We start from the raw sequence: 13,055 nt of genomic DNA, 5'->3' as shown, positions 1-13,055 counted from the left end.
GGTACCTCTAGGTTTCTAAAACCATTCATTCTTATCTTTGAGTAAATGCTGCTTTAATTTTTGGCCTTCTTAACTTTGAGGTGAGATTGCTATCAGGTATACAAATAGCTTTGTTCAATTTATACTTGCTTCCTACATCTTGGAAGATTGTGCTATTTGAGGGGAATACTAAGCATCCAAGTATTAATGTATGGAAAGCAGCTGGCTGTAAACCCACCTGAATGTACTGCTCCAAGCTCCTTGTGCGTTCAGGTTCTGCCTCTTCATAGCTGCAGAAACGTCTGCTCAGCTCAACTTTGCAAATTCCAAAGTGGGAAGTTGCCTCTATTGCATTACGGATCTCCATAACAGCAGCTACATCTCTGGGATTGTAGCCATAACGATCTGTACACTCATGAAGAAAATGATCAACTTCATAATCCTCTTCTTGGATGTTTATCAGCCTGGTAAAAGTTTCAGGGAGGCAGGAAACTCCCACAACCATGTTATCAAGCAGAGAAGAAACTGCAAAGCAAATAAAACCCCAAGTATATAAGCTGTGAAGCAACTGTTACTACACAGTACACTACAGAAAGATAAATATCTGAGACATTAGAGGTGTTCTAGACTAATCCAATTAAAAACAGAGCTCAGTTTTCCATCTTCATTGCTGCAGTTTCCTTTTTAATTTCTGCCTTACATACTTGTCTCTGAAAAGACCTGCAGAAGAGCAGCAAGCTGGTTTACAAGGGCTTACCCTCAGACCAATGTGAAATATTGCTGAAAGACAGGGTAGACTTGTATTCTCTCTAGCACTGCGTCAGTTTAATGAGGGAATCATCTTGTTTTTTTCTTGAAGAAGACCCAGTGAAAAGTCTAGGGCAAGGAAATGCTACAGAGGACCCTCTGAATCAAGAATTGGAAGCAGCTGATCCATGGCAGAAAGCTATTGGCTGAATATGGTTAAAAACTACAAGCTGACAATGTCTCAGTACCATCAATATAACAAAGCATCTCTGTGTGTGGAGCCAGGTCCATCACTGCACAAACCCACCCCCACTGTGCAGAGGATTCAGAAACTGAAGCAGCGTAACATCTTTTTCCAGTCCTAGATGACTAGAGGGTAGCTTTGGCACTGTTCTTACCTGCTCCCTTCCCTTTCATCTGCAGGCTGCCTTTACATCATGCCTTTGGGACACGCATGTGACAGCTGTGCTTCTTTGACAGCCAAGTTAAACTGAGAATAACTGTAATGAGCTGTCAGCTCCACAGACCTGGAGGGCATGTGTGGCAGCAGAGATATGAAAAAGAATTGCTATTTTACCTCTACCACAACAGCAACAGGCAGGGACAGCACTAGACCTTCCAACCAAAGAGCCAAACAAGTAAAGGCTTTCCTGGATACATTTGCATTAGAGCTGAAAGGAAGATACTCTTTGAGAAGGGGAGTGCTGATAAACTGCAAATATTCAAGCTCTAACTATAATCAAAATGTTTAAAGTACCGTAGGGAAAAGGCCAGAGATTGGACACCACTATTTCAGAGAGTTGCATGAGACAAGTAAATGTGAATTTCCATTCAAAGAGCTCTGAAAGATTTTCTTTTCTCTTTATAGAAGGGAAAGTTGCAGAAGGGACTGAAAAATCTCCTGGAGAAGGGTAACAAAAGCAGAGGACAGACTACTTCTTTGGATTAATAGTTTCACTCAGTATGAAATACAGGCAAGGACTTGTTACCAAGAAAAGGTGCTTCTAGAAGTCAACTACCTGTTTTAGGTCAGGAGAGAAAGCATTACAAGGCAAACTGCATGTGTAATGAAAAACAAAACGTTCTTCTGTAGAGGTTTTGTTCAAATTAGTTCCTCAGATGAGGAGTTTACTATCTTTCATGCTCAAACTTGCTTCTGTGCAAGTCAGGCCAAACAGAAGCTAACCTGGAGAGCTGAGTCTTCCTGGAACTGGTGTACATCGCAGTTTAACCTTCACCTGGCAGGAATTGACCACAATATTGTCACTGGGACTCAGATTGCGTGTGCTGACAATTCCAGGGGCATAGTAGCCTCTCATGAGTAAGTAATTGGTATGAGATGCTTGACGAGCTTTTACTTCAATTCGCCGTTTGCCTCCAGAGGTGTCATCTAAGTCATCATCATCGTCATCATCGTCGTCAAGTCCTTCTTTTCCCAAACTACAAAGAGAGATGTTTTGTTTGTTTGTTGCTTTTTTAATTCCAAAATAAGAAAGTGACTCATTACCCTGAGCAGAGCAAGAACACCTGCTGTTCTGCATTCTGGTTTGTAGTTATGAGCAGCTGTGGGTATGTCCACAGCAGCCTGATTTAAAGTGCTGAGAACAAGCAGCCACAGGGAAGACAAAAAAAAGAAAAAAAAGAAAAAAAGAAAAAAAAAAAAAAAAGAAAAAAGAAAAAATACACTAAAGGTCCCTGGAAAAGGAAACTCTCTTTTTTTTGCAAACACATTGAAAATACCTCAGCTTACAGTGCTGAACCTCTTTGCTTCAGCAGACACTTCATCAGGAGGAAACATCTATCAGAACAAAAAGGCTGAGACTATAAGAGATACTGCAGCATAGGGCAGACAGTGTTCATTTTTAAGGGAGAAAAGAAGAAAGAATTACAGACCAAAGACTTCAGTGACTTTAAAAAAGAAAGGGAAAAAAACAACCAAGCAAGACACTAATACAAAACAAACTGCAGACAGCCTCAACATAAAGAGAGAATAGTAGCAGCAGCCAGGATAGATTTCCCAGAAGCAAACCAACACTATTTGTTTTTGGGACGTGACAAAAGCCATTATGGATAAAGGTGAAGGCTCTGAACAACCTGATCTAATGCTGAAGTTGCCTCTGTTGTAGGTTATGAGAGAGACAACCAACGGTTCCTTCTAAACTTTTCCAGGATGAGTTAGACCTTAAAACATACTTAAAACCAAAAGGAACACATAATGGAGAACAAATAGTTTAGAAAAAACGCAGTAGACTCAGATGCCTGTTACTCAGAAATGGGACTACTCCAGGGTTCAGTGTATTTTTGCTAATGAGCTTGGTGATAAAATAGCTCAGTAATTCTGCATAGGATCACCTAACTGGAGAGACTTCAAGTGTATCAGAAGATAGGATTTGCATTCAGAACACTTCCAACAAAGTGGAGAAATGGTCTGGAAAAAAGCAGGAAGCAATTTTGTACAGATAAATGCATGTTATTAATAATATAGCACTATGCACCTGTCCCACACTAAGAGGAAGCAATTACCTAGATAAAGGAAAACAAACTTGTTAGAGTGAATCACAGGAATCATAAGCTGGGGTATTTTTAATTTGTTTGGGGTTTTTTGTTTGGCAAGACCATGGCCATTCATCACTGTGGGATGTATTATCAGGCATATCACCTATATAACATGATGTCATGGACACAGACCTGCCAGCAAGAACATGGCATTTGTTTTTTGACATCACAGTTCAGTGCAGAAGAAAATAATGAGAAAGAGATCTGCATAACATGAATAACATACAAAAAAATAAAAGTAAAGGAACTGAGACTGCTTATTTTAAAGAACAGCGTATTATGGGAGGAGGACTATGATAACAATCTTCAAATGTAATAAGCTGCTCTAAAGAGAAAGAGAACAAAGCATTTTCCATGTATATATAAAATAGGAAGCAACAGGTTAAACTACAGCAAAATATTTTAGTTGTACTCTAAGAAAACACAAAATGACTGTAAGAGTAACTATTCATAGGGTTAGACTGCCTAGGGAGAGAGTTTCCACTTCAGTGGTATGCAATTACTGGAGGCTTTAGGAAAAAAAAAATGTATATATATATATATCTATCTATCAAAGAAGAGACAAAACATAGAACGAGTATTGTCGAGACAGGTTTCACTGATAAAGCTGAAGCCTTGTTACTAATTCTTCTTAGCCATTGAAATGGGAAGGTACAATGTTGATGAAAATGCTCATCTAACACACGCTGCTCTCCTTTCCACATTAGCTCTGGTGGCAATGAAGTGCCTAGCAATTTAAATGTCACATATGTGAAGACAAATGCAGTCCAAGGTTGTAGTGACAGACACGTACTGAAGTGCCATTAAGTCTTCAGAATGCTTCCTCAGAAATCAAAATCTAAACAATATCACAGTAAAACATGCCACAATACTGTGCAGAAAATGCTTTTATCTGTCCAATTCCATTCAAGTTACCTCCAAACCATATTTGCTAATAGAAGCGACAGTGTTTACCTTTTTATCACTTCATTTTCCACCATAGTGCTGTCCACCACAACAATCTGCTCTGGAATTCTCACATTCACAGATACAAGTCCCAGGGAAAATAAGGAAAGCATCGCCACACACTGGCCACCAGGTCCATCCATAGGAAATGCTATCGTATCTTCTGATGCCTCGTTTTCTTGGTCTTTAAATGAGAAGTTATCTGGCTGGTCTGATTTTTCAGCATCCTTGAGCTTCTCAAGAAACTGAAAGGACTCTGTACAAATTGTGCTGGGAAACCGCCACGTAAACACTCTGGACAGAAAGACAAAGTCAGTGAAGCACAGATCCTTCACAATCTGTTCTTACTGTATATGAATTTGAGACCTATGGTGATATACAGTAGTCAAATGGTTGAATTTCCATGCTGGAGATGGTGACCAAGTATCTCCTACATCTACTTTAAGTGTCTTTTTGCTAGTTCCAGAACATTAGGTATTTAAGGTCAAGTACTATATAGCAAATATAAAGCAAAGATGTCATCTTCTGCTTGAGCAGTGAACACATTTACAGTTAAATTCTCCTCCCCCACTCCTGACATCCAGGTACAGTGCAGCACAAAGTAACTGGAGAAGAAAAGCTAGCAACCATCAGAATTACAAGAGTGCTAAAGAAATCATTTCACCGCATCTACATCTTTGGTGCTACCTCTCTCATCCTCTGCATGTGTTTGTAAAGGCTTGCCAAGCAAACTTGGTTCTATTCCCTGTACAGCCCTAATTGCTAACCAAAAAAGGGGCTAACACTCATACATAAATGTGTGTATGTATCTCTTCAGCTTCAGCTGTGGTGGTCAGGTTATTTTCTGCAGATACTTCATGTGTATTGTCTCCTCCCTGCCCATCATGCCTAGGTAGATTCTTGTATTTGCTCAAACATGAAGAGTTATCCTTTTGACACCCACCTATAGTAACTCTGAGACAGCTGGTAGGACATGGGTACAAAAGGCAAAGCGCGACTCTTCTTTGGTCCCAGCGTGTGGTTTACTCGACGGCGGTTGACCAAGCTTCTCTTCTGACACTCCAGGAAAGCCCTCACAAGAATGTCGTCCTGGTACTCCCGGTACAGACGAAATGTCTGCAAACCCCCCCCGTTCAATGCAGAAGGCAGTGTTAGCTCCAAATCCACTGTCAGACTCACCTACTTGAGGGTTACGTTAGCTAAATGAGTATGAAGCTACAAGCCAGAATGTAAATGATGCATATAAATTTACTTAACTACACTATTCTATTCCTTTTATGGGCTTCCAGGCTTTCCACAGTAAATGCCAATTAAATTATCTAAATACTTGATATTCAAAATGGGATCAGGCTTCCACTAGAATTATATATGTAAAAAACGCTCATCTGCACCACATTTTGGTAAATTCCAGGCTCCATTATTGCCTGCTGATGAGATATTAAACTCCCTTTGAACTTCTATATATTTTTTTTAAGTACCTGATAGATTTTATATTTTTGTGGTCCCCAGCACTGAAGGAAAGGCTCCCAGCACCAGTGTCAGCTGGATACTATGACTGTCTTTGTGCTGTCTTCTCCAGAACATAATTTCAACTGCCTGAGTGGGCACTAAATCATGATACAGTTTGACCCAATGGAAGGGATATGGAGTTTATTTCATGCATTTTGTGGAGATTGCTTCAATCTCACATCTTGCAATTTTATCCTCAGAGAGAAAAGCAACATACTGAAAATCTGCCTAGAATATATAATTTCCTAAAAGCAGAAGAGGATAATTCCCACAGAACAGATATAAATCTAAGTTTCTGGGTTTCTTTTCTCCCATTTGAAAAAGGCATATAACAAGGTAGGAAGGTGAAATTTTTAGGGTCGTATGATGACATATAGACATGGCACTTAGAGACATGATTTACTGGTGGACTTGGCAGTGTTAGGTTTACAGTTGGACTCAATGATCTTAAAGGTCTTTTCCAACTTAAAGGATTCTATGATTCTATGACCTGTAAAGTTTGGTCCAGATACTGTACCTGAAATGACTGGCAAGATTTCATCTGGTTATCTGAGAGTGCCAGTGTGCTCTGAATCAGGTTCTGTAGCACTAGAAAATGAATATCATAGACACTGAAAGAAAAAAGAAGGAAGGAAAAAAAAAAAAGTTTATTCATGGTGATTTTTGAGCATGAGGCAGAGAACTATTTAACTAGCACAAAAATGTACAATCACCCTGCTTCTGAAATAGATGTCATTATAGTTGAGGATCATTCACTTAAAGGACCCTGTTATATTTTCCACCCTGATCAGTCCAGAGTTCTCTCTCCTCCTCGAAGGTACAGCACCCACACAGAAAACATACACTGTTGTCCTAATGATAGCAGACCACCATTCTGAGAAGGTCATTGCTGCTGTCATTTCATTCATCAAATCTATAATCTATGTCAGAGGTCCCTAAAACCTCATGAAAGTATTTTTCTGTTAATAAATTTATACACTGCAATGAACAGATGAAAGCCACACTGAATTAGGAAACTATATATATATATATACACACATACATACACACACACACTTTAACAGATGTGAGGGCTGACATGTCCTTGGAGTCCTAAATGGGAAAAAATGGTGCTACTGCAACTCACCTGCTCAGACTATCCTCTTTTGTGTTTTGAGTTGTGTCTTCTCCAATTGCCAAAACTCGAAATCTAGTTAAGGGAAGGGAAAGGAGAACACTGAAACAAAAGCAACATTCTGTGATTTTATATGTGCTGTGTAATCAAGAGACTGACAAGTGCAACTGCTAATACAGCAAGTGTTGAAACAGCACAGGGGCACTATCTGCTCCAGCAGCCCTCAGCACAAGGGTCAAAAATAAAAATGACTGACCAGATCAGTCTCCTTCACTCCTCTATATCTCTTGACAAGGAGATAAAACACATGGACTGTACAGAACTGTGTAGATTTACTGTTCTATTGAGGTTTGGGACTTCCATCGGCAGCACTTTTGCTGTAACATACAGCTCTTCCCAAAGTAAGAAAATGTACAAAGGTGCTAAATTTGTTATCATAAAATGGTGCGAGACCCAAATTTTCACACTTCTCTCAAAGTGTTATTCATCATGAAAAAGCTTGACAATCTGGGCTGGAGAATGCTATACAAAGCTGAGAGCTCTTTGGTATCAACAGTTTTAGCAGCACTGAGATAGGTTAGCTGAGCAACCAGCTACAAATTGTGATGCAAAATGCGGCCAGTTAATCTAGAAAACAGTAAAGGGAAATCTTCTGTTTCATGGGGCTTTGAGCAACCTGGTCTAGTGGAAGGTATCCCTGCCCATGGCAGGTGTGTTGGAACTAGATGATTGTCCTGGGTTCAGCTGTAGCAGTCATTTTTCTTCTTAGTAGCTGGTGCAGTGCTGTGTTTTTGACTTTCAGCCTGGGAACAACACTGATAACACCGATGTTTTTAGTTGTTGCTCAGTAATGTTTACTTGGACGAAGGACTTTCTCAGTCTCATGCTCTGCCAGGGAGGAGGGGAAGCCGGGAGGAAGCTGACACAGGACGCCTGACCTAAACTAACCAAAGGGGTATTCCATACCACAGCACGTCATGCCCAGTATATAAATTGGGGGGAGTTACCCGGAAGGCCCAGATCGCTGCTTGGGTCGGGCTGGGTATCGGTCGGTGGGTGGTGAGCAATTATATCCTCTTCCCTTGTTATTTCCCTTATCATTATTGTTGTTGTTGGTAGCAGTAGTGGTTTGTATTATACCTTAGTTACTGGACTGCTCTTATCTCAACCCATGGGAATTACATTCCTTTGATTCTCCTCCCCACCCCTCTGGGAGCCGGGGGGAAGAATGGAGGGAGCGAGTGAGCGGCTGCGTGGTTCTGAGTTACTGGCTGGGCTTAAACCACAACAATGATCCTTAAGGTCCCTTCCAACCCAAACCGTTCTATGATCTGACATTGTGAATTTCTGGTTTTAAAGTCTTGTTTAGCAAAACCGGAATGGTTTAAAATAAAAAAGTTTATGCAAAGAACTAAAAATCAGTTATATGTATTTAGGAAGTATGGATTTGGAGGAAACATCGCTTCTTGTATTTACTGAAACTTACCTGGAAAAGAGTTCCTGCAAAGTATCAGGAATCTCAAGTTTGGGATTCCCCAGAGTTGAACTGAATTTCTCTTTCAGTCTTTCCACAAATTCCTTAAACTCCTTTGCACAAACCTTAGAAGAGATACAAATGTTATCAGCCTCAATTTCTTAGAATGGGAACAGACCCTCTACTTTTAAAGCATTCATGGAAAATTCTAGTAGAAATAGCTGGGTTTGAATAACCATGTCAGAAACTGTACAACAGATGAGCGAATGCATCAAAAAAAGCTCTGTGGAGGTCGTGTTAGCTGATTCACTTAACAGTTGCAGGTTCTGCCTGTAATCACGCTCACAACTACAAGCAACCCACCATGAACGTATGTTCTAAAAACGATTATACTGAATTAACAGCATAAGATCTCTTGGCAGGTCTTTGTTTAAGCTTCTGCTTAAGTCTTTTTTTTTTCCCCTCTTCATAACCTTCAGGCTTTATTGAATTCTCCATTAAGTCTTTTTGTACAATCATGGCTTAGAGGACACCTGTTACACAAAAGGAATGGTCCTGCATCTCTCTGGAAGCAAGCCTTTATTTGCTTCCAAAGACAGACCTTGGGGATGGAGACACATGCTTTTCTTTTAGCCATGTCTCATTGGTGAGCAACTACTCTTAATTTAAACAGACACAAATCTAGTAACAGAATTGATTGGGGTTTGCTGACAATATGAATTGTCATTCCTGGATAAAAACAAATAGAAGTCTTGCTGTGACATAGTCCCAGTTCAGGAAAATGTCTTGAAATTCAGAATGGAATTGTTTGCGCTGAAAGTATAAACAACTCTTCAATTTTAAATCATGGCTGATTTAAGCCATAAAAAGCTCAAAATTTAAATAAAATCTTTTGACTGATCGAATCAACACTTCTCTCATTAAATTTGCTTACCTTCCTGCACTCATCCACAGAAGCTAAGGCAATATTTTGACATGCGACCAGAATAAAAAATGAGAAATCACAGAGCAAAAATGCTTTCTTGCTCAGATAACAAGGAAGCAAGAGCATAAAAAAAACCCCAAAACCCAATCAAAGCATACAGATGCTCAGTCGTGGATGTTTATAAACAAGCACACTGAAAAACATTTTTGTTGCACAGCAGTGCTGTTTATGTGCCTTTGGAAAGCTGCCTGTGTCCACTTTACTCCCCAACCAGCAATGATGATGCATTTTTATAATGATGCTATTTTTAAAATAGCTAAGGGTACAAGGGAGAGATAAGAGATGAAATCACAGCAATTGAAACAGCACATGCACTCAGTAATCCAAACAACATAAAGTACTCTATGACCTTTTAGAATACTTCCCTCCTACCTGTGGATCTTCGTAATTATTTTCTCTATTCATGAAATCTTCAATGAGGGCTTTATCTTGGTAAACCTCAGCAAGGCAAACTCTGCAATAGATACAATTGAAGGTGTTGTACATAACTGAAATTTTCCCAATTCGATACAGATTTGATAGCACTAGGGTGCAAAAAAAGTTGATATTTTTAAGTCACATGGAACAAGACAAAAACACAGGAGGACCATATCCCTTCGCTTAAGTTCAGGAGAATTTAGCCTAGAACATAGACAGAAACCTTCTTACTTGTAATTAAGATAGGTCTGGGGATTCCTGACAATATAACGAGCTCTTCGTCCAACAGAATGAGAAGTTTTATCGAGGGACTCCTCAAAGCTGGCATGCATGATATCCCGAACGACTTGCCATGGCACAAAGGGCCCTTTTACCTGTGTGAAGAACAAATGTGTTTGGAGTTAAACTTCAGCTTTTATGTTCACAAATGATGGTTAGAACCAGGATTAATTCCAAGGTCTGATGAAATGGTGTTTGGTATGCAGGACCACTATTTAATGGGTCTATTAAATACCTTTGCATTTAGCACATGACTAGCAATTCGGCACAGCATGAGCAGACTGTCTTCTTGCACTGTCCACGTGACACGCAGACGTGTCATTCTCAGCAGGGCACTCTGGTCAGCTTCATCATGGTAGCGGAGTCTTTTGCTTTTTTCTACAGAATCCTCTGCTAACAAATTAGAGGGGAAAATAAAGACTGTTATCTCAGCATTAACATATTCTGATTAATTCACACTCCTATCACAGCCAACTGGAGTTTGTTAAGAATGAAAGACAAAGGCAGAAAAGGAAGTAGCAGTTCAGAAAATAAAATGCATCAATACCCCTCCCAGGAAAAACATCACCTTAGTTAGCAAACTGACAACCTAGAGCATCATACCATGAAGAACCTTTAAACCAGCTACCAAAAGCTAATGGTTAATTGCAGTGAGTTGATCTGGTGCAGACACAATTGGAATTTCTTTAGTTTGTACAGTTCAGTAGTGCAATCATGATTCACACACAGGTAACAGTCACAGCACTGCTGTTTTTCTCCAGAGCAAGTGTAGAGCCCTAGGACATCTCAACCTCTTCACTGAAAGACGCAACCCAAAGAGATAGCTAGTAAGTTCTCATTTCCCATACCACATGCCAGTCACATCAGCTTTTCTAAAGCAACTTACAGCAGGCCTATGCATTTAAAATAATGCTGCTTTTTTCTGATGTGTTACTTACCTTTCTTTTTCCTCTTTGCCTTCTTTCCAGTATCTTTCCGAAGCCTCTTCCTCTTTTGGCTTTTTCCACCTCTCACTCGCTTGGTTCGATCCTGGACTGGTTCTTTACTTATTTCAATATTTTCATCTGTCTGGACAAGTGACTCAGATCCCACCTTTGCTTCTCCCAAAATACTGATTTTGTTACCTAAAATGACACATATTTTCAGTAGTAAATTTTCTTTACAGCAATTACAGTCTATAATACTAAAGTATAATGAGCAAATGCCAATGTTTCAGTATATTAAAACACCCATGACCTCTCAGACTCGCCCTTTGTTAGTCATGTTATTTCATGCCACTTCTCACCAGCTCACAAAATAACATCTCACATAAATGAGGCATCATCAAGTAATGACGAAGTCTAGGGTACTGAGTTCAGGTTTTATATTCAACCTGAAGCACTTCCTCGTCCTTAGCTTGCAATATTAACAATGTCTAGTTGTACAAAACATTGGTCCCTCTAGAATTTCTGCACACTGTACATCAGAAATTACAAAGGATTAAAATTATTGTTCTACTGAAAATTATTTACATACCTATTTTACTGCCCCAGAAGCATCCTAGCTCATTGTAAGTAGACAGGAACAACTCCTGTCATCAATATTGGCTAAAAAATTATTGTTCCATATATCCAGAAATAGGGAAGGATATTATTTATCTATTTTACTGCCCCAGAAGCATCCTAGATTACCATAAGGAGACAGGAGTAACACATATCCTCCATACTGAGTTTGACGAAGACAGTAACAGCTATAATACAGTTACAGACCCCCACCACCAGCATCACCACCTTACCTCCAGTACTGAGTGGGAGGGGGTGCTTTGTTAAGAAGGTTTGGAGTCTCAGTGTCAGTCCATTTTCAGAAACTGTTGTTTCCTAAGACAATACAGCTTTAAAAAGGTGACATGCAAAAAGAATGCACTGATTTTAACCACCCTTTACATGATATCCTTTGAGTAGTGTCAGAAATAAATCTTCAATATAAAGGAAAAGATCCCTGGCTACAGTGACACATAATAGGACTTTTTGCTACATGAGGTTGTGGATACTATAGATTTACATGAGTCTGAAAAACAATCACAGAAATTAATGCTAGAAGAAAAAGCTACTAACTGCTCTGAAACATCACCCCCATGTTTAGAATGACCTTGAGCCAAACTTGCAGACAGCTGGGAGAATATTCTGAGGAAATACCTACACAACTCCTTTGCTCTTACACGCTCCCTACAAATTTTGTATTGGCAACCAGAGACAGGGCATTAGCCAGAACTGGCATGGCCATTCTTACATGCCTGTGCTGGACTTCCTAGTAACACTTATTCTGTGTGTGTATGTGTGTATTTCCTTGTTCTAGATGTTTCAGTTTTTGTCTGACAGTGTCTACATTTCAAGTAATGAAAATTGCTTGCTTAATTAAGTATTTCTCCTTTTGTCAAATGTACTATCAAATTCAGTTCAGATAAAATTTACATCCAACTCTTTCACTCATTTCAGCACCAAGATTTACCACCGTTGGCATTAATTTCTTTCCAGTGACGAAAGAGACACATGACTGAAAGCACGCAAGCAGTGCCTCAACCTTGAGAATATTAGAGTTTGGAAAAGTCACTACAGCATACAAATTTTACAATACCCACCTTCCTAGTCTTATTGATGATGTAGCTTGTCCAGATCCAATTGCGTTTTAGATGCCCATAAAAGCTAGAATCCAGACCTGCAGCTCCTAAGCCATCTCCAGGGATAGTTCCATCATCAACCACCTCTCGGCTGCCTCTAGGAGAAAGAATAATAAAATACATAGCAGTTATTTTGTAGGGAATGCTTTCTCAGCTGCTCTTAAGTGATGTGTTTGCAGAACTCTCCTTCCTGCCCTGCCAGTTTAGATAGGGCTGGGAAAGAATAGAAGAGATATGCTCCTTTCCTTAACCCTGTTCCAGAAGTAACATGACAACAATAACATTTTCATCAAGTTTTAATCCCTGATATTTAATGACTGAGCTCTCAGTTTAAAGATTACACCCAGAGGAACTTCATTACTGCTAACCAAGTTCCAATGGCCATATTAAACTG

General features: G+C 39.6%; 1 protein-coding gene across 1 annotated transcript in view; it reads right to left on the bottom strand.

The window, feature by feature from the left end:
* Positions 1-13,055, bottom strand: part of GTF3C1 (general transcription factor IIIC, polypeptide 1, alpha 220kDa) — a gene marked incomplete at its 5' end in the record, with an annotated part of 39,609 nt that overhangs the window by 4,805 nt on the left and 21,749 nt on the right. Inside the window, 13 exons of the mRNA XM_010021047.1 lie at positions 218-504; positions 1,913-2,166; positions 4,237-4,521; positions 5,171-5,343; positions 6,254-6,347; positions 6,863-6,925; positions 8,337-8,449; positions 9,682-9,763; positions 9,958-10,100; positions 10,241-10,398; positions 10,944-11,129; positions 11,780-11,861; positions 12,623-12,758. Of these exons, the coding sequence (XP_010019349.1) occupies positions 218-504; positions 1,913-2,166; positions 4,237-4,521; positions 5,171-5,343; positions 6,254-6,347; positions 6,863-6,925; positions 8,337-8,449; positions 9,682-9,763; positions 9,958-10,100; positions 10,241-10,398; positions 10,944-11,129; positions 11,780-11,861; positions 12,623-12,758 (2,056 nt within the window). The remainder of the gene's footprint in view (positions 1-217; positions 505-1,912; positions 2,167-4,236; positions 4,522-5,170; positions 5,344-6,253; positions 6,348-6,862; positions 6,926-8,336; positions 8,450-9,681; positions 9,764-9,957; positions 10,101-10,240; positions 10,399-10,943; positions 11,130-11,779; positions 11,862-12,622; positions 12,759-13,055) is intronic.

Source organism: Nestor notabilis, unplaced genomic scaffold (genome assembly GCF_000696875.1).
Source record: "Nestor notabilis isolate BGI_N333 unplaced genomic scaffold, ASM69687v1 scaffold21468, whole genome shotgun sequence".
NCBI classification, from domain to species: domain Eukaryota; kingdom Metazoa; phylum Chordata; class Aves; order Psittaciformes; family Psittacidae; genus Nestor; species Nestor notabilis.
This window is presented reverse-complemented; position numbering and strand designations above follow the sequence as displayed.